Genomic DNA, 26,465 nt, shown 5'->3' with positions numbered 1-26,465 from the left:
GCTGTTGCATGCTCTGCCTGATGATTCTGGAGACATCAAAGACTGAATCAGCCTGTTGGTTTAGAAAAGGCAATAATCTTGAGCTGACTTAAAAGCCTGTTCCAAAACCTGATGAGTTGCCTACCTAGACAGCATATTAAAGCTGAAGGTATGCTTCACTTGTATTTACGAGTGTTTGCAAAGTAGGCAAAATAACATTGGCATATGAGTTGAGAAAAATATTGATATGCAGTATTTAAATAAAATGAAAAAAAAAAAACTTAGTGGGCTTGGACTGTTTTACCACATATTTATTGTGCTATGCTTTTTACACTTACTAGAGTGTTGCATTATGTCAGCAACAAGCTGATGTCAAAGTCTTTAATATCTGGCAGGACTACAGCTAAAATTCTTTCAGAATAGTCACATCTCTGAATTCATTGAATTTAATTAAATGGTTCACCCAAAAATAAAACAAAAATGCAGAAAATTCTTCAGCAGTGTTTTTTCATTGGAACAGATTCTAAGGAATTTAGCATCACAATAATCTACAAGTAATCCACACAACTCCAGTCCATCAATTAACACCTTAAAAAATGTGTTTGTAAGGAATCCATAATTAAGGTGTTTTGAACTTTGAACAAGTCTATTATTATATTGCTTTCTCCAGTAAAACAGTTGTCTAAATTGATTTAAAAGAGAAAAATGCACCGATCAAGGACTGTTTACAAGTGAAAACCATCCAAAACAGTTCTAAACAAATATGTTGGTGGATTTTCATGTGAGAGGTCAAGAGGGGATAATTATCTTTCACTGAAGGAAGTGTTATTTTGGATTATTGATTTATATTTTGGCCAGAAACAACTGTTGAAAGTTAAAAGCCTTAATGAGACATGGATTGCTTGAAGATTGCTGTAATATCTTTATCAGATGTTCGAAACATCATTCTGACAGCGGCCATTCACCGCGGAAGGTTCATAGATGAGCAAGTGATGTAATGCTAAATTTTCAATGAAGAAACAAACTCATCTACATCTTCGGTGAGTATATTTTCAGCAAGTTTTCATTTCTGGGTGAACTATTGCTTTAAAGCACAGCCACTACAACAATGAAAGCACAGCTTTTGTAATCATTTTTGCAATCACCTTTAACAATAAATTCACAACAATTCAGATTTCATTTTAAAGAATACATGTCAGGTTCTATACTGTCCATGTGTATGATGTGAATAACCCTCAGAATCCCTTAAGCATCTGTATAGTTTTCAGTAGACATGACCCTTCACCGGTGTAATTGGACTTCCTCATTAAGACAACCCACTGACTAGCTGAGTTTTAAAATATGCAGTTTTTCACATCTCTAGTAGCTTCCTATAGAAAGTTAATTGCAGTGTAGCTCATTAGGGATTGCAACGGAGCTGTCTTGGGTTCTGAATTCACAGCCTGAGAGCTGGAGCTGTCCATAGTTCTGAACTAACAGACTGAGAGTAGAAACCATCCCAAGCTCATTGGAAATAGACATGCTTGTGGCAATGTTTCAGCAACACCAATATTACATACTTTGCTGCATGTTTCACGGCAGTTTCAAAGTGAAATGCCCAGTCAGTGAGGCTAAAACACGTTTAATATGTGACTGTGGACACATTTTTATTACCATTGCAATGGCTTGGAAGTCAAATGTCTAAGGACTGTCGCTAAGTGGTTAATGCTCTGTTGTGTTGGAAATATGTGCTACGACAATCCCAACACTAAATCCGATAGTATTAATGCTGATGCAACCGTGCTATTTTAATTTCCTTATATGCGGATTTGATTTGTTTTGTTAAACCATAGTTTTACAGGATTCATTTTGTATAAATGTTAACATAACTGATGATATTTATTAGCCATATATGACTTGGCACAAACAGATTGGTTTATGTCGCCTACGCAGCCAATGAATTTGCACCTTTACCTTTAAATGGCTGGTTGGCATTCTTGACCCTTTCGCAGCGTGCTTTCAGAGTTTCTTCTGAAACCCTCCACCTCATCTCTGCCTTCAGCCTCCGAGTCCTGGACTCTGCCTCGGCCCTCTGACCCAGCGGCTCTGCCCCCTCGTCTCCACCGTTGCTCGTCGGCCCACCAGCTCCACTGGGCTCCCTCATCCCTCCGGCTCCGCCGCAGACCTCCGGATCTCCGCCTCAGTCACCTGAGCATTGGACTCCGCCTTGGCCCTCCGGATCCTCTGTCACCTGGGCTCGTCGGCTCTCCATCTCCACCTCGGCCTCCACCACCATTTGCTCCAACGCCGTCGGTCAGCCCCATGGAGTCGGTAGTCCTTCCTCCACCATGGCTCCTCCCTCCGTGGGCCGCCATAATTGCTGCGGCCTGGGTCTCGCCTGGCTTCTCCTGCTCCGGGTCCCTTCTGTCTCCACCATGGCTGCTTCCTCCATCTGATCCGCCCTGGACCCTTCTGTCTCCTCCTTGGCTCCTCCCTCCGTTGTCGCCACCATGGACTTCATTTGTTGTCCTCCTCCTGGGAGTCCGTCCTCCACCGGAGCACATACTTTTCCATTCTATGTCGCTTCCATCCATTCCTTTGTTTTTATTTTCTTTTACAGCGCGAGGTCTTGCCTTCCCGGGAGGGGGGAGTAATGTCACACCCCTTTGGACTGTTCATGTTGGTTTCTCCCTCCTATGCCCATATTTGGTTCTTCCTGCCCTCATTGTGTCCTGATTAGTTAACTCATTTCACCTGTGTCCTAATTAGTTCTTTGTATCACCTGTCTTTGTAAGTTGGTCTCAGTTCAGTGTTTGTCGTCAGGTCTCGTCTATGTACACGTGTTTTGCTGCCTTCCTGTGACTCTAGTGTTTATTTCAACTTTAAACTGAAGCAATTCATATGTATCTTCAGTTTTGCAGAAGCATAAGTATTTCCAGAAACTAGCCAATGCTGGAGCTGTCCATAGTCGCAAAAGTCTTCAGACATTTCACACCTATAATTATTACTGTCCTAAGCTCTACACATGCTGTGTGCACTGATTATTCTTGTATGTGTATGTTTATAGGCAATTTTGGGTGGATTCCTCACTGAGTTTTCCATAGCGGTGAAGCAGGCAGCTGACAGCATTGTGGATGCTGCTGTTGAGATCTACCATCGTATGAGTGTAGACCTGCTGCCTACACCAGCCAAATCCCACTATGTTTTTAACCTCAGAGATCTCTCTAAATGTGTGCAGGGTAAGAAACACACACACGAATGAACAAAGACGTACAGAGACATTTGCAAAGAATTTATATAGACTGTCATTTTTTGTATATATTGCAAAATAATTTAAAACCTGGTCAGAATCCAGGGTGTGTAGGTGAAATTCACTGATGGCTTGTAAAGAGCTTCTTTTGTATTAGAGTTCTCAAATGACTAATAAAAATGCTTTCTCTTAATTTGAAAAGGTGCCTTGTGGGTTGTTAAAATGTTCTTTAATGGCATAGGACTAATACAGGAGCTGAACTTTAGACTCTTGATAGAGATACTGTCAATGTAAACTAAAACCAAATGGCACATTTTTATTAAAGAAAGGTCACAGACAAGTTCATCTGTTACTGTTCATTGATCTGTAGACATAGAATTGATTTTCTGCTAGTAGGCATTCTTGGTATGAAATGAAAGATATAATGAAACATCTGTATGACTGTTAAAGAAAATCATATTCATTATCTGCTTCTGCATGTGTGTGTGTGGGTGTTTCTGTGCAGGTATGCTGCAGTGTGAGCCAACTACAGTGAGAGATCAAACCCAGATCTTCCGTTTGTTCTGTCACGAGTGTCAACGTGTCTTCCACGATCGGCTCATCAACAACGAGGACAAGACCTACTTTCATACCATGATCTCTGAGATGGCTAGTAAGCACCTGACCCTTGAATGCTTTTCACTGTTAATCTTCAGGAGCTTAGTCCAGACATCTTAATAGATTGTATTTTGAAATGTTTTATAATAGCTGGATAGAGAGAAACATTTTGTCCACAAAGTCACTAAATAGGTTTATTATTATTATTATTATTATTATATTTAGTTTTATTTTATTTGTAATTTTGCAAGCTGCTCACAGCGTATAGAAGGTGGTTTGTTGCATACGCTGATACTGTAACAATACATGTAATTGCAGCTTTAAAACTATTTTTCAAATATGAAATTTTAATTTTTTGACAGAGGAAGTGGGTCAGAATTATAATTCCTCTTGTTTTGCATTGTGACTTGATAGCATGATAAATAGAATGATCTATTTATTTTCTGTTTTGCCCTCAATCTGTCATCCTTTTGCTCCAGTAAACATTAATGTCCTGAACTGCTTGTCCAACAGGTAAATATTTCAGCATAAACATAGAGCCGATGTACTTTGTGAATCAGCCCATCATTTTTGGAGATTTCATCAAGGTAAAAGTATTTTGGGGATTGTTATGATGTTTTTTGCATCTGACAGTCTGTCACTGCTTTGTATTCTCTGTGTAGAGTGCTTTCTGTGTATTTATATTTAATTGTTAGTTACTCGTATAAAGATAGTTAGCTACAACAGTCATTCATCTTTTTAAATATGCTCCTTTGTAATTGAGTTCACCCAAAGATGCAAATTTTGTCATCACTTACTCACCCTCATGTCATTCCAAACCTGTATGAGTTTCTTTTTTATGTTGAACATAAAACATCATTTTGAAGATGCTGGTAATCAAACGATTGATGGTTCCCATTGACTTCCAAAGTATTTATTTCCCTACTATTGAAGTCAATGGAGAACAACAACTGTTTGGTTCTTCAAAATTCTTCAAAATATTTTCTTTTGTGTTCAGAAAAAAAAACTTGTACAGGTTTGGAACATTATAAAGGTGAGTAAATGATGATAAAAAAAATCTTTTTTTTGTGAACTATTCTTTTAATGACAGTGCTTAGTTAATATTTTTTATTAAATTATTAAATGTCCTATTGTTAACATTGTTTAGGTTGGAGTAGACAAGGCTGACCGTGTCTATGAGGATCTAACGGACATGGAGAAGATTCGGCAGGTACTTCAGGACTACCTGGATGACTACAACACGACCTTTGCCAAGGAAACCAAGCTTGTGTTCTTCCAAGATGCCATTGAACACGTGTCTAGGTAAGCAAGCAGCTTGCCTTGTCATCTGGTGATCACAAAAGCAGGTGTTCAGATGACCCATCCATTCAGGCTGGGGATCTGGATCCGTTTACTAATGGAATGCTTTGTTTACTCACCCAAATGACCTTCTTTTCTTGCCATTCATCTCTTCCCCTGTCAACAGAATTGCCCGCATGATTCGCCAAGAACGTGGAAATGCCCTATTAGTTGGTGTGGGTGGCACAGGAAAGCAATCTCTAACACGTCTGGCTGCTCACATGTGTGGTTACCGCTGCTTTCAGATTGAGTTGAGCCGTGGGTATAATTATGAGAGCTTCCATGAAGACCTACGTAAGCTTTACAAAATGGCAGGCGTGGAAGGCCAGGACATGGTGTTTCTCTTTACAGACACTCAGGTACAGCCAAAATTTCATTTTAATGTTTGTTGAAGTTTTAGTAATTTTGTTGTGTGTTTAGAGTTTGTCAAATGGAATGTTTGCCCTAGTGTAACCCAAAACCACAACTCTCCAAAAGCCTCCTGTAACCAATTCACAAGTTATGATTTATTGATATGTGAATATGAATCTGGATGCAGAGAGGTTTTCTCTGAGCTGTAGAGTAGACAGTAGGTCATCTCTGTTATGACTCCGGGCCCTCTGCCAGTACTGTAATACTGTCTCATGAAAGCAGAGCCTGCTACTGCTTTGTGATTCAGCATACAGGCTCTGCAGCAGTAATGACCCCCTAAATTATTTCATGAACAGTTCCTAACGAGACAGATGCAACCTGGTGCTATAGACAAGAGATGTATGTTGTGAGGTGTGTGTTTGTGTGCCCATCTGTAAGGATAATTACTAATGGGAATCAGAGTGTTTGATTGAATAGGCTGTTTTAAATGTCATTTATTTGAGTGTTTTTGTGGACTGAAGGGAGTAAATGCTCTTCAGTGTTTTTGATTGATAGTCACTCACTGTTGAAACTGTTTTTCAGACTTGCCCTTAGAGGGTGTTTGACCTTTCGGTTTAAATTCTATACCTGAAATACCCACCCACGGGTGTGTTGGTTCAGTTTTATTCTGGATTTAACATATGAAAGGAACAGTTTACATGACAAGGAAAATATAATTTTTTGTTGTTATAGGACAGGGTAGATATGATAGGAAGCGAAGTGGGAGAAAGAGGGGGTGGGATCAGGACAAGGTCCTTGTGCCAGGATTAGAACTCAGAACGCCCTGTAGCGCAAAGGCGCTTCATGTCGGCGTGCTGAATCGGTGGGGTTACACCAGTGCCCTGACCCAGACGGGAGTGAGGTTTAGGCCTGTGAGTGTAGTGGAGGCCAGTTAGTAAAAGCTGAATGGGTAAATCTCACTCCCCTGATCTCAAGAGGCATGCTAGGGACTGAAGCTAGAGGCTCATGTCCTTGTTAGCACCCCCATCAGCATTAAAGCGATAGGTCACTCAAAAAAGAAAATATTGTTATTCATTACTCACCCTCATGTCGTTCCAAACCCATAAGATCTTCGTTCATCTTCGGAACACAACTTTAGATATTTTTGATTTAATACTAGAGCTTTCTGACCCTGCATAGACAGCAAATCAATTACCAAGTTCAAGGCCCTGAAAAGTAGTAAGGACATCGTTAAAATAGTCCATATGACATCATGTAATTTTATGAAGCTGTGAAAATACTTTTTTGTAAGGCTGCTCTTGACTAATGATTTTTCTGTTCAACTAGTAGTCGTTCATTTTAAGCATTAATCAACTATTAGTCGCATGTTTATTAATAAACCATATAATTAATGATAATGAGTTTTAATTGCCTACATAGCCTAATAAGCGCTCAAGCGCACAAAAGCTTGCCAGTGTACTGGCAGATATAATAATTATGAATTTGTCAGGGAAAAACAGCAAGGAGGCTGCATTAATGTTTTAGTAATTTATTGATAAACTAGTGCTTTCTTTGTTTTCATCTTAAGAGATGAAGTCGGCAACATTGACTTGTCATCTCATTTTCATACGGATTACATAATCTGAGAGTATTTGTTTTCTATTTGAATTGGTTCATTTGAAAGTAGACATATTTCACTCTCTATAGATATATATTTTTATGTCTGTAAGGCAAGTATACACAGAGGTTTGAAGTTTCACACTCAAGTTCACAGAGACCGAGGTGGCAGAAAGCGCATCCTGTTTGCTTTAATTATTTTGCGAAAGTGAAACATTTTGTGAGTGCACACAAATAAACGTCAAGATTTTACAAATTTGAAAGATATATTACTCTTATCTTTATGACTAGAAATGACGGAGTATTTTAAGAGCAAGTGACTGCACCGGTGCCTCTATCTGTCATGCTGTGAGTGTGCTACTATTCAGCTACCACACATCGCATAGACACTTGAATAGCTCACATTTTACTAGGTTAACATTAGTGATAGAGTGGCAATGTAAAAGTTGCTACTACTTACATATTTTAGATGATAAGCCATATGTGACCCTGGACCACAAAACCAGTCGTAAGTCGCTGGGGTATATTTGTAGCAATAGCCAAAAATACATTGTATGGGTCAAAATTATAGATTTTTCTTTTATGCCGAAAATCATTAGGAAATTAAGTAATGATCATGTTCCATGAAGATATTTTGTAAATTTATGTAAATGTATAATGTAAATATATAAAAAAATTGGACAACTTTAAAGGCGATTTTCTCAATATTTAGATTTTTTTGCATCCTCAGATTCCATATACTGAAATAGTTGTATCTCAGCCAAATATTGTTCTATCCTAACAAACCATACATCAATGGAAAGCTTATAACTGGTTTTGTGGTCCAGGGTCACATATTTGAGGTCGATGAATGATAGGTGAATGTTTGGATGTCCTGCCTGATGTAGCCTCCTATATTACCACATAGACCAGCAGTTAACGATCTGCCCGTCATGTCCTATGATTTTTTTTTTTCTGCAACTAAGCGACTAATAAAATTTTGGTCAACCAAGCCTCTTCTCGTCGACCAATGTTTAGTCGACTATTAGGGGCCAGTCCTACTTTTTTGTGCACAAAGAAAACAAAATTAACTACTTTATTCAACAATTTCTTCTCTGCCATGTCTTCAACGTGCATTCACAAGAGTATCATGACGCATATGTGTGGTGCTGCTGACACAATAGCCAGGTGTGCCACAAATGCTTTAGACTGGCTACAATAAAAGGCCACTCTAAAATGTGCAGTTTTATCACACAGCACAATGCCACAGATGTCGCAAGTTTTGAGGGAGCGTGCAGATGCTGACTGGAAGAATGTCCACCAGAGCTGTTGCTCATGAATTGAATGTTCATTTCTCTACCTTAAGCCGTCTCCAAAGGCTTTTCAGAGAATTTGGCAGTACATCCAACCGGCCTCACAACCGCAGACCATGTGTAACCACACCAGCCCAGGACCTCCACATCCAGCATCTTCACCTCCAAGATGATCAGCTGGACCCAGCTGCTGCAACAATCGGTTTGCATAACCACAGAATTTCTGCACAAACGGTCAGAAACCATCTCAGGGAAGCTCATCTGCATGCTCGTCGTCCTCATCGGGGTCTCAACCTGACTGCAGTTTGTCATCGTAACCGACTTAAGTGAGCAAATGCTCACATTCGATGGCGTCTGGCACTTTGGAGAGGTGTTCTCTTCACGGATGAATCCTGGTTTTCACTGTACAGGGCAGATGGCAAACAGTGTGTATGGCGTCGTGTGGATGAGCGGTTTGCTGATATCAATGTTGTGGATCGAGTGGCCCATGGTGGCAATGGGGTTATGGTATGGGCAGGCGTATGTTATGGACAACGAACACAGGTGCATTTTATTTATGGCATTTTGAGTGCACAGTGATACCGTGATGAGATCCTGAGGCCCATTGTTGTGCCATTCATCCACGACCATCACCTCATGTTGCAGCATGATAATGCACGGCCCCATGTTGCAAGGATCTGTACACAATTTCTGGAAGCTGAAAACATCCAGATCAGGCCAGCATATTCACCGGACATGTCATGCATTGAGCATGTTTGGGATGCTCTGGATTGGCGTATATGACAATTTTGATATGCTACACAAGCATCTTGATATGCTACACCTGTGAAGTGGATGGATTATCTTGGCAAAGGAGAAGTGCTCACTAACACAGATTTAGACAGATTTGTGAACAATATTTGAGAGAAATAGGCCTTTTGTGTACATAGAAAAAGTCTTAGATCTTTGAGTTTAGCTCATGAAAAATGGGTGCAAAAACAAAAGTGTTGCGTTTATAATTTTGGTCAGTGTAAAACTATGGTTGAACCACTGATGTCACTTGGACTATTTTAAAAATGTTCTTACTACCTTTCTGAGCCTTGAACTTGGTAGTTCCGAAGATAAATTAAGGTCTTCTGGGTTTGGAATGACATGAAGGTGAGTAATTAATTACAGAATTTTCATATTTGGATGACTTATCCCTTCAAGGCACAATATCAGTTTTTAAAATCTTGTAATGTCAACACCAGTATCGCAAATACGTTAATGGAAAAGCTCAAAAAAAGTTGTTTTAGTAAAGTAACATAAAAATCAGTCCTTTCAACTTTTGCACTGTAGTACATGTTTGAGCAAGGAACAGATTGAAAATTAATTCATCATTCACTGAAAATCTTCCTCTCTGCTCTAATATTACATTGATAGTGATGGACCAGTGTTTCAGTCCTGGGTGCTTGAATGAATTTGTTTGACCATGCGATTTGTTTTTCTCATCTGTTTTAGATTGTGGTGGAAGAGTTCCTGGAGGACATTAATAACATGCTGAACTCGGGTGAAGTACCAAACCTTTTTGAGAAGGATGAACTAAAGCAGGTGCTGGCTGCCATTAGCCCCAAGGCTAAAGAGGCCGGCATCTCTGAGGGAAATAGGGATGAGGTAAATGATACAACCAACAACCATCCAATCTTGCAACATGGCCATAACCAAGACATCTAACTAAGTGCAAAATGTCACTATATATTCTCAGCTGCTCTACAGTTCCGTTTAAATGTCTGCTGTCTTACATCTGTTTGTCTTTGTGTCTTCAGGTCTTCCAGTTCTTTATCTCTCGTGTGCGTGAGAAGCTGCACATAGTGCTGTGTATGAGCCCAGTGGGTGACTCCTTCCGCTCACGCTGCCGCATGTTCCCATCCCTAGTTAACTGCTGCACCATTGACTGGTTTGTACAGGTCAGAATCCACCTTCTCTGTTTTAACACTCCAAACCAAAATCACTGAGCAGTGAATTGATTAAACACATTACCACTAAACCGCTGCGCCTGCAAACCCCTGTGTTCTACACCACCTGCAACTAAACTTAACCAGGCAGTGAAACAGTATTTCACTGTGCATATTTAAATTAAATCATTATTTTTTTTAGTGCCACACACGTTTTTTCCCTGTGAAATCATTTTCTTAGAGAGGAAACGTGTACAAAACAAAAAACGAATAACAATGGCTTAATTAACAATGAGTTCATTTAAATATGCACTGGCACAGCGCATAATGGCTTATTGCAGATTGTGCCTTATTCACAAAAATCAGTGCTATTTACAGAAAGCAGGTGGGAGTTTTAATCGGCCTGCAAGATGGGCAATTGTGCAATGCAAATGCAGTTCGGCAGTAATTTTTGGGCTTGTTTGCTTAACTTGTTTAGTGAATTGGATGCTAAAACAAAGGACAGCGTGTGAAAACAACACTGCCAGTGGGTGCAATGAATTCTTAGTGAATTCGCCCTGAAGTAACATGAAACAAAATAGAAATTCAATAAAACCTGGAGGCATCCTGAAATACCCACAGTCATCTGAAATGTCATATACATATACTACCATTTAAAAGATGTGGAATTGTAAAGCTTTTAATGGTTGCCAGGATTTATTTGATTAAAAAATACCGTAAAAACAGTAATACTGTGAAATATTATAAACAACTTTTAATTTAAAAGATCTATTTTTAGTATTTTAGTCTATTTTGAATTGTAATTTATTCAGGGCAGCTATTACGTCAGTCTTCAGAGTCACATAATCTTTCAGAAACCATTTTATTATGCTGATTTGGTGCACATGAACATTTCATATTCACTGTTGAAAACGGTAGTCTCCTCAACTACTGTTTAAACCATTTTAAAATGATAGTTTAAAAAAACCTGACCTCTATATATCTATCACACTATTTCTATTACACAGCTATGAAGTGAGATCAAACCAAATAATTGTGTGTTGCAGGAAAATATTCAAATGTGTCTTTAAGTGACCTGTCTAGTTTTGGTCTACATTGGGAATATGAGCACATCTATTCTCCAGGGCCAATCTGTCCAGTAATGGCATGGGACATTGATAAGGGAAATTGCTACCCCAGTCCCTAATATACATATTAAAGAGTCACTTATTCCAGACAGGCAGCAGTATACCATGATGATAAGCAGCAACTCTCATTCTTGCTCATGTATATGCTTTAATAAGACTACTTATGCATTCCGCCCTTACTCACCCCTACAAGTCCATCACTTCAGTTCTCTGTTTTCACAGTAATCATGGTTGGGAACAGGGCTCTTGTCAGTAGCTGATTTACTCATGTCTAAAGGCATACCAGTGTGGTTTTTGACTGGTGTTGGTTCAAGCCCTGAGAGAGCAGATAAAAAAGTAAATAAAACAGCCAAAAAATCTTTCTATCTTAAGCTAAATTAATAAGTAAGGAATAATTGACGATAGAGCCCTGCATTTCTGCCCGGACCCGATGGGCCCCGACTTTTTTACGCCCCTAGGGCCGTGCTTCGGGCCAATTTTCACGTTATAGCTCAGATGTGGGCCGGGCATCAGGCCCGTTTTAGGCTTCTCCTTATTTTTATATTTAAGACATCCATCAATTATCGTGATGAAAAAAAAAAATTGCTTGCGCTGGTGGATACTGGAACTTGAAACTGTGCTACAGCGACTTTCAAAAGTGCCTCGGACGGTGTTTAGTGTTCCACAGCAGCAGTGAGCGTGACTTCAGCACAGCTGGAAGAGTGCCGTGTTTATTCGCACACAATAAGCTAAAACTTGTGTAAAGCTCTGGCAAAAGTAATTACCATGAATGTGTCGGGGGGGGGGGAATCGCGTTGCCGCCTCCATGTCCTGCAACATGCGCTTTAGCTTTCACTCTCCACACAAACCATTAGATATGCACCTAATAACGCAAATTTATCTAGGTTGTAACATTTAAACTAAAATGGTTATATACTTGAACAGTTTTCTATTCATAGATTTTATTTTTGGCAAGTTGTGATGATTTGAGAAGGCAAAATTGATCAAACAGACTATGATCAGTCTTCCACTGGGTGCTTGGTCATTACTTTAAAAATCAAAAACTTATATTTAATGAACAAAATTTACTTTAATTGAGGCTCTAATTAAGGACAGGTTGTTGAATTATTCAAAAATATTGCACACACAAGACGATGATGCGGTTACGACACAGAGTGGCCAGAACGTTCACCAGCCAATCATGTTCAAGTAACGACCCATAGTTTTATTACGTACATTTTAAATACATTTTTTTTTATAGTGGACTAGCTATATTGACATGTAAAATCAGAACTGGGTTGATTACTTACACACTGTAGTCTGTTACTTATTTCAAATTGCATAAATTGTAGTTAGTAACATAATTCATTACATTACACATTTTAGGTAGTATAATCAGACTACTTTTTGATTAATTCTGACTGAACTCGTTTATCACATTGATTTAAATGGGATAATCTTGTACCAAATTGATATAAAAATGCAAAGAAAAAGAAAATATATTTCATTTGTTGTTATTGACAACGTGAAGTGCATTTAACAAGTACATTAAGTCAGCGTTTCCCAAAATGGGGGTTGTAAAGAACTGCAGGGGGTTTGTGAGTTGAAATGTGTAATAAAATAATTACAACTAATAATTATTTAAATCATAAAAATGCCAAATTATAATAAATAATTTTAAAATACCATCAGTTAAAATAATATGTAAAATAATATGGACAGTAATTACAGCCAACTGACCAATGACCTTGTGTATAAGTTCACAGAAAACTGGAACTTTCCGAATGTATAATCACGCTAGGCTAGTTTAGAAAGGAACATTTAAAAGATGAAAAAGAAAATGATATTTTATCAGATGATTTTTAGTGCTTTTCATCAGATATTGTGGACACAAATGGATCTTTTTTATAGAATGACTCAGAGACAGTGATGGAAACTGATTCTAATAAAGAGAGTGGGCTTCAAGGGGCTTCCGGTCTTCACACACACATACAGACACTGTGCCTCCATCATTCAGTCTCTCTTTACTGCCATTCTTTTGTTTCATTTTCTTATCTAATGAGACTCATGTTCACTGACCTCTGTGAGCTGTTAGGTTGCCTGGTTAAGTTTGGTTGCAGGTAATGTAGAACACAGGGGTTTGCAGGTTCTGCTAATTACTATAAAGTGTGTGTGTGTGTTCGTTTGGATTAGAGTATTGATTTTATTTGTTGTGTTGTTTGTTGTACCCTTGTGTTTGTGGGTGTGATGAATGGGTCTGTGCAGGCCAACTGCAGCTGCTCATTAGTGTTAAGCAGTGAGCCCATATGTCTGTTCACCCTGCTTTTGTTTGCTTATTTGTTTCCATCAATGTGTGTTTGTTTACTTGTATAAACACACACACACTCACACTTGCCCCACACATTTCAAGGTGACCGCTATGGTTCTTTCAGAATGAAATGAAAGAATAGCCTATTATAATGTCTTCAGTACAATCTGCATGTTATTTTTGCACTTGGTTTGTGAAAGCCAATACATAACATAAAAAAGTCAGTAAACGGAAATTAACATTTAAAGGAATAGTGCACCCAAAATGTGAGTTTTTAAAAGAATATATTTTCAAATAACATGTTAATTGTAAACAGCTAACTCAGTCAAGGAAATTTTCTTTTTCTTTCCATGTTTATTTTTCAGTGGCCCCGTGAAGCGCTGCTTTCTGTGTCCCAGACCTTCTTCCAGAACGTGGAGTTTGGCAGTGAGGAGATGAAGCAGTGTTTTTCAGAGATGTGTGTGGAGATCCATGTTAGCGTGACTGACATGGCGGAACGTTTTTACTCTGAACTGCGCAGACACTATTACACCACGCCCACCTCTTATTTAGAGCTCATTAACTTGTACCTGAGCATGCTGGGAGAAAAAAGACAGCAGCTGCAGGCGGTGAGGAGACTGGGCTATAGATGAGTAATGCAAGATACATAAATCATTGATGTTGTTACATCATTACTTTAGATTGTGTGTACTAACCACACAAGAAAAAAAGTTGCTACCTTTGTACATATTAAAGTAAACAATGTGTCAGCCTCATTAGAGTAAAGGACCTATTAGAGCTAGACAAACATAGAAATGTGTGACTTGTATATGTGAAATATGACGTTTGTTTGTCTGCACAGGCTCGAGATCGTGTGAAAAACGGTCTTACTAAACTGCTGGAGACAAATGAACTGGTTGATAAGATGAAGCAAGACCTCTCTGCTTTGGAGCCTGTGCTTGCACAAAAATCAATCGATGTCAGTGCTCTCATGGAGAAACTTGCTGTGGATCAAGAGAACGCTGACCAGGTGTGTGCATTACTAATAACTCAACCATTCCCTCTCTGTTTTCACAGGAACCCCTAATTTTTAATTCTAGTTTTTGCTATATCTATGCTGGAAGTCCCAAAACCAATTAAAGTTTCGACTTTTCATGATATGAATTCAATAATGCTTTGAAGAAGTACATCTTCTAACATTAGCATTTCCTTATACGGACCTCTTTACATATAGGTGCGTAGGGTTGTGAAAGAGGATGAAGCTTTAGCTAAGGTAAAGGCAGAAGAGACTCAAGCCATTGCGGACGATGCTCAGCGAGATTTGGATGAGGCTCTGCCAGCACTCGAAAGTGCAAACAAAGCCCTGAATGCCCTGGATAAAGCTGACATATCAGAAATCCGTGTCTTTACCAAACCACCAGACCTTGTCATGACTGTGATGGAGGCGGTGTGCATTCTGCTCAACAACAAGTGAGTTCCATCTTTATATAATATTATAATATAATATATTATAATATATTTGGTTCCATCATCCCCAAGTCGATGGATTTTTTGAATATGGTTTTATGTTTTATTCTACAATATAAAATGCATCAGTAATACCCCACCCTTATTTTTTAAGCCTTTACATGTTTTTAAAAATGCAGTTGCTAACAAGAGTTGCTAATAAAATGACATACAGTTGCAATCAAAATTTTTCAACCCCCTTGACCTGCAAGACATGTTGCGGAGAAGAAATTTTTATGGAAACAATTCGACAAAGGCATCAGTACATTATTGGAGAAAGTTTATTAATTCACATTTGAGTAATTCTGAGAACGTAAGCTGATGAATGATGACATTCATGTTCAAAATTGTTCATCCCCCAAAGGTAAAATTTGGTGCAGAATCTTTTATTCTTTAAAACCACAGATAAATGCTGCTTGAAAATGCTTAGAAGCTCTTGTCACCTCTCTACTGCAATCTTGGCCCATTCCTCACCTGAAAAGCGATAACCTTTGGTTTTCACTTTCACAAATTCAAACAAATATTTTCAATAAGTTTTAATTCTGGAGGCTGAACAGGCCACTCAAGATCATTCTATGACTGATCCCTGAACCAAGCATTAAGTAGATTTGTATGTATACTTTGGGATGATTGTCCTGCAGGACAGTCCATTGATCATCAGCTTCAGTCTTTGCACCAAACGCATCACACTTCTTGCCAAAATGGCCTGATACTTCAAAGAATCCATGATATCCTTCATACATGATTTCCACTTTCTGCTACAGTAAAACAACCCCATACCAGGACTGGCCTACCTCCATGTTTGAATGTGGAGACGGTGTTCTTCTGCTTATAAGCTTTGACATTTTTGTTCCAGACATACTGCTGATCCATAGGTCCAAAAAGTTCCAGTTTGGCCAAATCACTCCATAGAACATTCTTCCAGATTGCCACAGGTCAATCTAAATGAATATCCCAATGATGCTCCAACACAAAGAGCATACTTGTCTAGTGTTCTTCTTATACACTTCATTTAAATTTTTTTTCCTGCCCCTCATTGGGTCAGTCTTTGGCTGTGTAGAGCAGGTTTTTCCTCAGTTGTCCTGATCAAACATTTGATGATATCGTGCTTTATTTTGTTCAACACCCTCAAAGGTTTTCTGGGACAGCACATTTTAAACTAAGGAAAGTGTGTCTCTAGGAACTTTTAATGTCTTAGAAGTCTTCATATAGGTCATCGGATGCCCATTTTCCACAAGTTAATATGATTCTTTAGGGTCTTAATTGAAAGTCTATAACATGCTTTGCTTAAAAAAATCTCAATGGTAGTGTAAAAAAACACCCTTTTACCTTCTCAAAAGCAGCTCTGTTCACAGCAACCTGTTTTGTTGCTTGTTTCTGTAAATGCTAGTGAGCTCTGCTCACCCCATCCCGCTTTTCTGTGTGGTGACGATCTGTAATGTGAGTTTTCTGACCCTGCATAAACAGCAATGCAACTGACAAATTCAAGACCCAGAATGGTAGGACATTGGACATTGTTAAAATAGTCCATGTGACATCAGTGGTTCAACCATAGTGTTATGAAGCTATGAGAATACATTTTGTGCACAAAAATAAAAAATTGTTTTCAGTCAGAGGAATGCACACACATCCGTCATTGTACTCTCGTGAATGAGCAAATAAAGTCGTTATTTTTGTTTTCTCATAACTTATTTACCAATATGTTTGAACCACTATTGCAACTCAAACTATTCTGTTTTCTGCAATAATCCAAAAGCCAATCGAAAAATTATATTATATTATATTATATTTGGTATTGTTTTTATATGTTTTGGTTTTGTTTTCATACCTTTATGCCATTTTAAAACGTGTAGACCTTCATCTCATGTAAGTGTACAGGATTTAAACCTATTAGTAATAGTATTATCATTTCTGCAGGGCTAAAACTTTTAAATGTTGAAAAAATTACTGCATGCATATTTAACCTATGTTGCTCCAGGGGTACTGTGCAGAATCACATTTAATCCAAGATGATGTGGTTGTGATCAGACACCTGTCCTGCTCATGCCTGCCAGGCTTGCAGAGAAAAAAAGCACTGCATTGCCATCATATTGAGCATGTGATAGATGATAGACAAGACTTATCTAAAGAAACCTAAATTAAGTAGAAATTACTGTTTATCATTCATTCATTCATTTATTTGACATTTGCATTTACAGTCGTCAGCTACTCTTGGTTTTCTTTTAAAGTGAAATGGCACAGGTGTTTTAAAGCATGTTCATTAAATATTTGTGTTAAATATTTTTAGGTATCTAATCCAGCTGCAAAAAAGCATGTTCTCACAAATAATAAACCCCCTTTTGGCTCTGAGCCCCTCTACTCTGTGTGACTCAGCATGTGCTGGCCATATTAACATCGGATACTCTGACTGTGCAGCATCTGTGCTCTTTTCACTCAGTCATCAATCTCATCCTTCTCCTTACTTTCAGAAGCATCATCATCATCTGCAGCAGAGCTACTCATTATTAACTTTATAAGACAGCAATTTAATGGGTGTTTAAAATGTCATAACACAGACTGAACAATCTTTGTTTCTTTCTCTCTGCCTCCCTCTCTCTCTGCAGTTCTTTATCCTTCTAATTGTTCAATTTGCTCATGATATTAAACCTGTGCTGTATCTAAGTGGCAGATTAGTGGAGTTTAAACTCAACATGAAATCAGAATTGACCCCATTTACTTTCCTAATATGTTGATCTGGTCTTACTGTGAATATTTTATCCATATTTTACTTTCCAACCACATACCGTATACAGTAGTCCTTTTTTTCATGATCCATTTATTTCTGATGAATAAAATTAAGCTTTTTTGCACTGAATATGCAGTTTCACTGGGAAATATTTAACATTGCTGAAGTGAAATGTTTTGCAAACAACATGTCGTATTGACTTTAACACAATGACTTGTAATATTGTTTATTAATATTACAGTTTGCAGTTCATATGCTGTTTAATATGAGAGACTCTAATTGCTCTATATTAACATTTTATATATTTGATTTTAAAATATTAATGGCAGTACATAATAATACACACCTTCTCTATACTGCCTGGTATTCAGGTGTTAAATATTTATGATTTCATTTCATGTGATATGTTTTGGTCCAACTGGAAATCACTTGCGTTAAATCCTCTGTTATTCTAATCACTGTTTTATATTTCCAGCTGCGTACTCATCTAGCTGGTGTTAAATCTAATAATGTAATTAAGGGGTTGGTGGAGAGGATGTGGAGGTGTTGTAATATGTTGAACATTCAGATTTATCAACCATAATCATTTGTCAAAAGAAAAGAACAAGATACACTTTAAAATAACTCGGAAGAGGATTTGTAGGATTTGCACACTAAAAAGACTTTACTGTACATTCTTTTTTCATGAAACTGGACGTCCATCATTAATTTATTCAAGTATTGCAAATAAGGCAGTTGTCTGATTTTCACTTTCTGAAAAATATTTGATAATATAGATACCATTTCCAAGCTGGCCAGTTCTATATTTCATAGTGACAAACTGGCTTTTGAGTAAGAACCCAGTTAGTTTAATTGCTATAGTGGTTGTAGACTTAATTTACCATCCTTCCTTTGTTTACCCCCAACTAGAACAGACTGGGCCAGTGCAAAGCAGCTCCTGGGTGATGGAAACTTCCTGAAAAAGCTGATGGACTATGACAAGGACAATATCAAACCTCAGATTCTTCAGAAGCTGCAGAAATACATTACTAATCCAGACTTTGTGCCTGATAAAGTGGAAAAAGTATCCAAGGCCTGCAAGTCCATGTGTATGTGGGTAAGAGCCATGGACCTGTACTCAAGAGTTTTGAAAGAAGTTGGGCCCAAACGTGAGAAACTGGCTGCTGCTCAGGTGAGTCTGGTATTTTTTTATTTGAATTTTTTTTACATTGATATGTAGATAATTTCCACTGCATTATAAATATGTAGATGTGTATTGTTAGCTGTTATTATTAAGTTGTTTTGTCTTTATCAGGCCGAGTTGGATGCAACAATGTCCACCTTAAAAGAAAAGCAGAAAAAACTACAAGAGGTGGAGAACCAAATCAAAGTTTTACAGGAGCAATTTGAGTCCAGTGTGGCTGAGAAAGAGGCGCTGGGTGAGAGATAAGAAGACAGATATAAGCTTCCACAACTGCATAATTATTAAATTTAGTGAAATGTATCACTAAGGGCGCTAAATGATGATAATACAATAACAGAAAGCAAGAAATTGTGCTGGAGCCAAATAAAGGGATTAAAAAAAAAAGGATAATGGAATTGAGTAGAAGATTGAAGAATGGTTATTTTGCGGATTACTATGCAAAGTCGAGTGAATTAGATTTGCATTTATAACAAATTAGAGTGCTGCAGGGAATTATGTATTTTTGCAAGCCAAAATCAATGTTTTTTTGAGTGGGCATATAGTTAGATGTTATTAAGAAAAGCTCACTATCTTTTCACATTTTACATGAAAATGGTTTAAATGGGTCATATGATGTGATTTCATGTTTTCCTTTGTCTTTGGAGTATTGCAAGCTGTTTGTGCATACATAAAATCTGTAAAGTTGCAAGTTAAGACTCAGCCATGCCTTCCTAAATAGCTCTTTTACACACGTTTTTTCAAGTAAATGATAACTTAGTTTATTTACTTGACGTTTCTGTGATGTGACAAACTCAGATCACATATTTAATATTGCTTTAGACATCATCAAACCAAACAGGAAAACTTATCTACTCACTAGTTTGCTTTTACAGCCTCATTGTGCGTATCTAAATGCTCTTGCAAACTATCCGCTTGTTAAAAGAGAAGACCACTTCCAGAATAAAAATTGACAGATAATGTACTCACCTTCTTGTCATCCAAGATGTTCATGTCTTTCTTTCTTCAGTCGTATAGAAGTCGTATAGAAATTATGTTTTTTTGAGGAAAACATTTTAGGATTTTTCTCCATATAGTGGACTTCTATGGTCCCCCGAGTTTGAACTTCCAAAATGTAGTTTAAATGCGGCTTCAAACGATCCCAAATGCAGTTGTTAACGATCCCAGCCAAGGAAGAAGGGTCTTATCTAGGAAAACAATTGGTTAATTTCATAAAAATAATAAAATGTATATACTTTTTGATGTAAAATGCTCGTCTTGTCTTGCTCTGCCTGAACTCTGTATTTTTCCGGTTCATGAAGTTAGGGTATGTCAAAAAACTCCCGTCTTATGTTCTGCCTCAACTTCAAAATCGTCGCTGTTTTACATTTTTTGTTAGGGGTGTTTGATATTCTTTGCATTTTCACTTTGCAAATAATGGGTCAGTACTTCTGCAGTGATGTAGGATGATGTTGATATGATTTTTGAAGTTGAGGTTGAAAATACAATTGGGATTTTTCGACATACCCTAACTGTCTTGAGCCAGAATACACAGAGTTCAGGCAGAGCAAGACAAGACGAACGTTTGAGATTAAAAAGTATGAAATTGTATTTTTTTAAATGAAAATAACCGATCGTTTCACTAGATAAGACCCTTCTTCCTTGGCTGGGATCATTTACTCACATTTGGGATCGTATTTGTTAAGGAAATTGTTGTGATGCTAACTTATAGTTTGGCCTACAAAAATATATAATCCCTGCAGTTCTATGTATGGTATGGGTTCAGTAATTGTAGAATTTTGGTTGTATGTGTGAAGTATTTATGTTGTTTTTATTAGGCATGTACATAACTACACATTTTTATGTCAAATGGCTAGTTGGCTAGTCTTATGGAAGCCTGGACCAGTTCAGATGGGTTTCTTTAGGGACTGTTAACATAAGATAGACTCTTGTTTTCAAAAACACATGGCACAACAGATTGCACAGGTCCCCAGACACATTTTTGAAAAATTACTGTATAGTGAACTTTTTAAGGTGCCACACAGTATGCCTTTATGAATCGGTGTATGTTTATGTGTGTTTGTGTGTGGGTTGTAGCTAAAACCAGGGCTCTGACCGAAGCACGTCTGGGTCGCTCGGGGAAGTTAACATCTGCTCTAGGAGACGAGCAGGTGCGATGGCAGGAAAGCATTACTTTCTTTGAGCAGGAGATCCACAACGTCATTGGAAATGTATTCATCGCTGCTGCATGTGTGGCTTATTACGGAGCATTCACTTCCCATTACAGACAACTGGTAGTGTATTAGATCACAATCTTTTTTCACTCCACAGCATAACTTAATTATAAAATGCCACTGAGTATATTATATTATCTGGCTTTAAAGTCAAGCCTATCCTCTTACTCATTACTCAGATGGCCACTTTACCACCCTATGACACATCCCTTTTAGCTTAAAGAACATTAACACTTGATTCTGGGAATCGTGCTTGTGTTTAATGAGCTTTTTTGTGTCCTGTAGCTTATAGACCGCTGGATCACACGCTGTCAAAAGTTGGGAATCCCAATCAGTGACAACTTCAGTCTTATCAGCATTCTAGGAGATCCCTACGAGATCCGACAGTGGAATGCCGAAGGGTTGCCACGGGATAATGTCTCCACAGAGAATGGAATCCTTGTTATGCGGGGACGCCGCTGGCCACTCATGATTGACCCTCAAGATCAGGTGATCTTTAACCTTACATTAATGCTGTTTTCCAGTGTCTTAGCAAGACAAGTCACAAGAACAAATTTAAATTTATTAATAAAATAGTCTTTTAAATAGGACTAAACAGTTTGGTTTCCAACCCACAGTGCCTCACATAACCATTAAAACTAATTAATCTGTTCATGAAAGAGTTCAAATGGATCAGTTCATTCACAAGCAGCTTATTTTCAGGTTGAAAGGAAGCTAATAGGTTCTTTTTCTGGCAGGCAAAACAGCTGCCACACACTGTTTCAAGATGATCATTATAGTTTACCACATGCGAACTTGCTCAACATTTATGATAGCCCAACCACAGACTTCCCCCACTGCTGCAACCAAGGCAAATGCTATTGCAGTCTTATGACCAGCATGAATAGGCTCAGGAGGAGCTACTTCCCTTAAGCACTCTGAATTCCTAATGCAGACACTTCTAAGGAACTGCACAATTATTACAAACCCCCACATGACACCAGACACTACAGTACATTCCATTATTATACAACACTGATTATGCACCTTTCATGTACGTTTGACCACTACCACATTTTACAAATGTGCTTGACAATTTTTCACACAGATCTATTTTCTATGGATTTTGCATTTCATAGCCTCTGTGTTATGAGGACATAAATGAGTGCATCAGGTGAAGGGCATCTTTAATAGCCGAGTGTTGTTTAGTTGGTTGTCACATTGGTACGAAGAACAGCCTTCGCAACCCAAATAGGAAAACAGCCAGCCTCCCTGCATTACCATACAGATATCTTTCTCCCATTCCAGCCTCTCCATTTTCATTACTGTCCTCCGGTTTCAGCACATTTGCCTGTCGTTCTCCTTTTTTCCTCTGCTCTTTCTTGTCATTTGTGTTTTGCTCTCTCTCCATCTGGCTGTCTCCCGTGGGAGACTTCTGTCTTCTGGAAAGACTGAAACAGACATTCAAACATCAGCCTGTCACACATTTACATACACACAAGTACCATGACACAAACACTCTACACTCAACTCATCTCCACTCTACGCAGTGGCATTGATGTCATGATGCTTAGATTCCACATGCACATCTCACACACACACAGTATAATACTTCATTTCAGCAGAATCTGAACCCAGATTCTTTACAAAGGGACATCTGTCACATCCTTTCCATCTGATAAAGATGTTTCTCTTTCCATGTCTCTCTGTCACACATGTACGCACACATATACTCATGCACACACACAATGATTTTAAAAGAGAATATATCATAAATTAAAGCATTAGCAATGGTGTGATGTTATCAAATAAATTATTTAAATTCATTTTTATTTTAATTATCTGTTAATTTATTTAAATGTGTAAAAAATACATTAACAATGCAATTATTATGTACAATGACTTGAATACAACTCCAGAAGTTTTATTATTGATATTTTATTTGGATATTTAAAATGTTCAGACATGTGATAAAAAAGCTGAAAAATGAATATATTAATCATTACCTTAGTAAAAACATATATTAAAGACATGTATTCAAGAATGGTTACATCACATTGACTTTTTACAGTCATGCAATGAAGGCTTTTACATTTTGTATTTAGGCAAATCGTTGGATACGGTCTAAAGAGACAAAGAATGGTCTAAAGGTGATCAAGCTGACGGATGCAGGTTTCCTCCGAACTCTTGAGAATGCCATCCGGCTGGGCATGCCTGTACTTCTGGAGGAGGTAAACTTTGACCCTTCTTTCACCTTTAAAACTTTTTAGTGAGATGTAAATACAAATATAGATGGAAGCCCGTTTCCACCACTAAATAAAAAAAGTAATTGTGACTTTTTATCTCACAATTTGGACTTTTTTTCCTCGCAATTGCGAGTTTATATCTCACAATTCAGACTTTTTTTTCAGAATTGTGAGTTTATTTTCAGAATTCTGACTTTATAACACAATTGCGAGTTAAGTCAGAAATGTGAGATTCTGAGAACATCAGTCTTTTTTTCCCCATCAAAATTGGACTTTAGAACTCAAAAAAGTCACAATTCTGAGAAAAAAAGTCAGAATTGCGAGAAAAAAGTTCAGAATTGCGAGATACAAACTCACATTTGTGAGAAAAAAAAAATCACAGTTGGGAGATAAACTTGCAATTCTGAGAAAAAAAGTCTGAATTGTGAGTTTATATCTCTCAATTCTGAATTAATTTATCAGAATTGCGAGTTTGTCTCACAATTCTGACTTTGTCTCACAATTGTGAGTTTATGTTATGCAATTCTGAGAAAAGAAGTCAAAAGTGTGAGTTTATATCAAGCAATTTTGAGAAAAAAGTCAGAATTGTGAGTTTGTATTATTCACTCAATGGTGGAAACGGGTTTCCATACAAATACATTGCTGAAATAAGAATTTAAATATTTAAAATTATGGATTAGAGTTGTTAGGAACTTAAAACTGATATCTGATCGGGTTTGAATGGTTTTATTCAGTCTTAAATTAATGATTCTGTAGTGAGTTTATTAGTTCTGACTCTTGCCAGATGTGATTTTCTGATGAATCTAGTTTCAGTCACGTTTGTTTTCACTGCTGACAACTGAGGCGTATAGTTTTCCCCCAGCATCTATTTTTAGATCATTTTTAAGAACACAGATCAGACATCTGTACCAAGAGATCTAACACAAAAATGAAACTGAATGCTAAATTTTTAGCATAACTGCTAAATAAACAAATATCATGCATCTCACTCATACAGTATTTGTGTGTGTACAGCTAAAAGAAACTCTGGACCCTGCTCTGGAGCCCATTCTTCTGAAGCAGACGTTTGTGTCAGGTGGCAGAACATTGATCCGACTGGGAGATTCTGACATTGACTATGATAAAAACTTTCGTTTCTACATGACCACCAAAATGGCCAATCCCCACTACCTCCCTGAGGTATGTATGTAAATCTGAGCAAAGGAAAGCTAAAAAAAATACATAAATTTTATTTATAAGAAAATAAACAAAAAGGCCCTGTCAAATGATATTTACATTTTTTTTGTTTTCAGTTTTTCATTTCATGTCAAATATAAATATTTGTTGTATGTCACCTATGGAAGGCGGTTTTTGCAACTGAATAAAAAATAAAAAAGGTCATTTTTACTTTTCATTTCACAATTCTGACTTTTTTTCCTCGCAATTGCGAGTTTACATCTCACAATTCTGACTTTTTTCCCAGTTCTATCTCGCAATTCAGACTTCTTTTCTTGCAACTTCAAGTTTATATCTCTTATATATCTCTTTATATTTTCTCAGATTTGTGAGAAAAATAGTAAACTCATAATTTTTTTTAGGGATAAAAGACTGATATTTTCTCAGAATTGCTAGTTTATCTCACAATTCTGACTTAACTCACAATTGTGTGTTGTAAACTGCGTGTTGTGTGTTGGGGGAAGTTCTCACTCCAAAATGTGAGAAAAAAGTCAGAATTGTGAGTTTATATCTCGCAATTCTGACTTATAACTCATAATTGAGAGTTTATATCCCACAGTTCGGAGAAAAAAAGTCTGAATTGCTAGTTTGTATCATGCAATTCTAAAAAAAGGTCAAAATTTCAATATGTAAGCTTGCAATTGTGAGGAAAAAGTTAGAATTGTTTGATTAAAAAGTCGCAATTACCTTTTATTTTATTTAGTGGCAGAATGGGCTTCCATACTCACCACCAGTTGGTAGAAAGAAACATCATCTATTTCCTAGGTGTTCACATTATTTTGTCCAACCCCTGTATGTGACTGATAATTCATTCTTCCATGCAAATGTCTGACCCTCGCAGTCTTTTTGTTACGTGTAATTACTGTCAGTGTTTCATTAGCAGCTCATTGTTTAATTTATCCTTTCATACTATTGTGCAAATGGCAGGGGGGATTTTAGAAAGCATTCTGGGGTCAAGGTTGACACCTGTTTAAGGTCAACTAGATTTGGCGCCATAGCAAAGTGGACACAGCTGGCACTAGCCCTTCACATATCTGTTGTGGCACCACCTTGTGCACCAATCCCTCGCTGGCTCCATGCCATATCAACTCTCGCTGCAAAATTCTGGGGTGGATGCGGATCAGCGCCCACCTGCCAAGAGACAATGCCCTAGCAATCATAACAGACAGGGCCACGGACAACAGCACTTGCAGCAGGCAGAGAGCACACAGCCAGATACGGTGGCCTGTCAAATGGGGATGTGCCATTGTAAGCTCCAGCATTAGAGACAGGACAGACCTGTCATTTCAGCTTATATTAAGAGAGATGAGCTGTGCTGACAGACCAGTCTGGACTAAAGAAACATTCTCACAGACAGACAGCAAATACAAAGCACATAGGGCCAATCAAAGCACAAAGTGTGCCTCTAGAGGATTTGTAGAGAGGAAAGGTAGCGTCTCTTAGGGGATACATTGAGCGGATAATGTCAATCATTTTTTATAAGCCCTAAAGAATACATCAAAGAAAAAATATTTTTGTTTTAACTAATTCAAATTTGACTGATTTTTTGCCTTTCTCTAAGCCACCGTCGTTGTATCATTAATATCTAAATTGATGACAAGGTGGGGGAAGCCAGAACAAGTTATGTAGCTTGCTTTCAGTTAGTGTTGATACTGTACAAAATATGGTATGAGGAAGCTATACATCCTTCATTGTTTTATGACTTATTTGTAT

General features: G+C 37.7%; 1 protein-coding gene across 1 annotated transcript in view; it reads left to right on the top strand.

Annotated features, from left to right (window-relative positions):
- Positions 1-26,465, top strand: part of dnah6 (dynein, axonemal, heavy chain 6) — an 88,135-nt gene that overhangs the window by 35,222 nt on the left and 26,448 nt on the right. Inside the window, exons 44-59 of the mRNA XM_051120415.1 lie at positions 3,026-3,197; positions 3,714-3,860; positions 4,319-4,392; positions 4,953-5,107; positions 5,271-5,502; positions 9,862-10,014; positions 10,167-10,307; positions 14,075-14,317; positions 14,551-14,718; positions 14,923-15,158; positions 18,829-19,090; positions 19,214-19,337; positions 21,176-21,372; positions 21,598-21,801; positions 23,397-23,522; positions 24,552-24,716. Coding sequence (XP_050976372.1) covers positions 3,026-3,197; positions 3,714-3,860; positions 4,319-4,392; positions 4,953-5,107; positions 5,271-5,502; positions 9,862-10,014; positions 10,167-10,307; positions 14,075-14,317; positions 14,551-14,718; positions 14,923-15,158; positions 18,829-19,090; positions 19,214-19,337; positions 21,176-21,372; positions 21,598-21,801; positions 23,397-23,522; positions 24,552-24,716 — 2,799 coding nt within the window. The remainder of the gene's footprint in view (positions 1-3,025; positions 3,198-3,713; positions 3,861-4,318; positions 4,393-4,952; positions 5,108-5,270; positions 5,503-9,861; positions 10,015-10,166; positions 10,308-14,074; positions 14,318-14,550; positions 14,719-14,922; positions 15,159-18,828; positions 19,091-19,213; positions 19,338-21,175; positions 21,373-21,597; positions 21,802-23,396; positions 23,523-24,551; positions 24,717-26,465) is intronic.

Source organism: Labeo rohita, chromosome 1 (assembly GCF_022985175.1).
Source record: "Labeo rohita strain BAU-BD-2019 chromosome 1, IGBB_LRoh.1.0, whole genome shotgun sequence".
NCBI lineage: Eukaryota > Metazoa > Chordata > Actinopteri > Cypriniformes > Cyprinidae > Labeo > Labeo rohita.
This window is presented reverse-complemented; position numbering and strand designations above follow the sequence as displayed.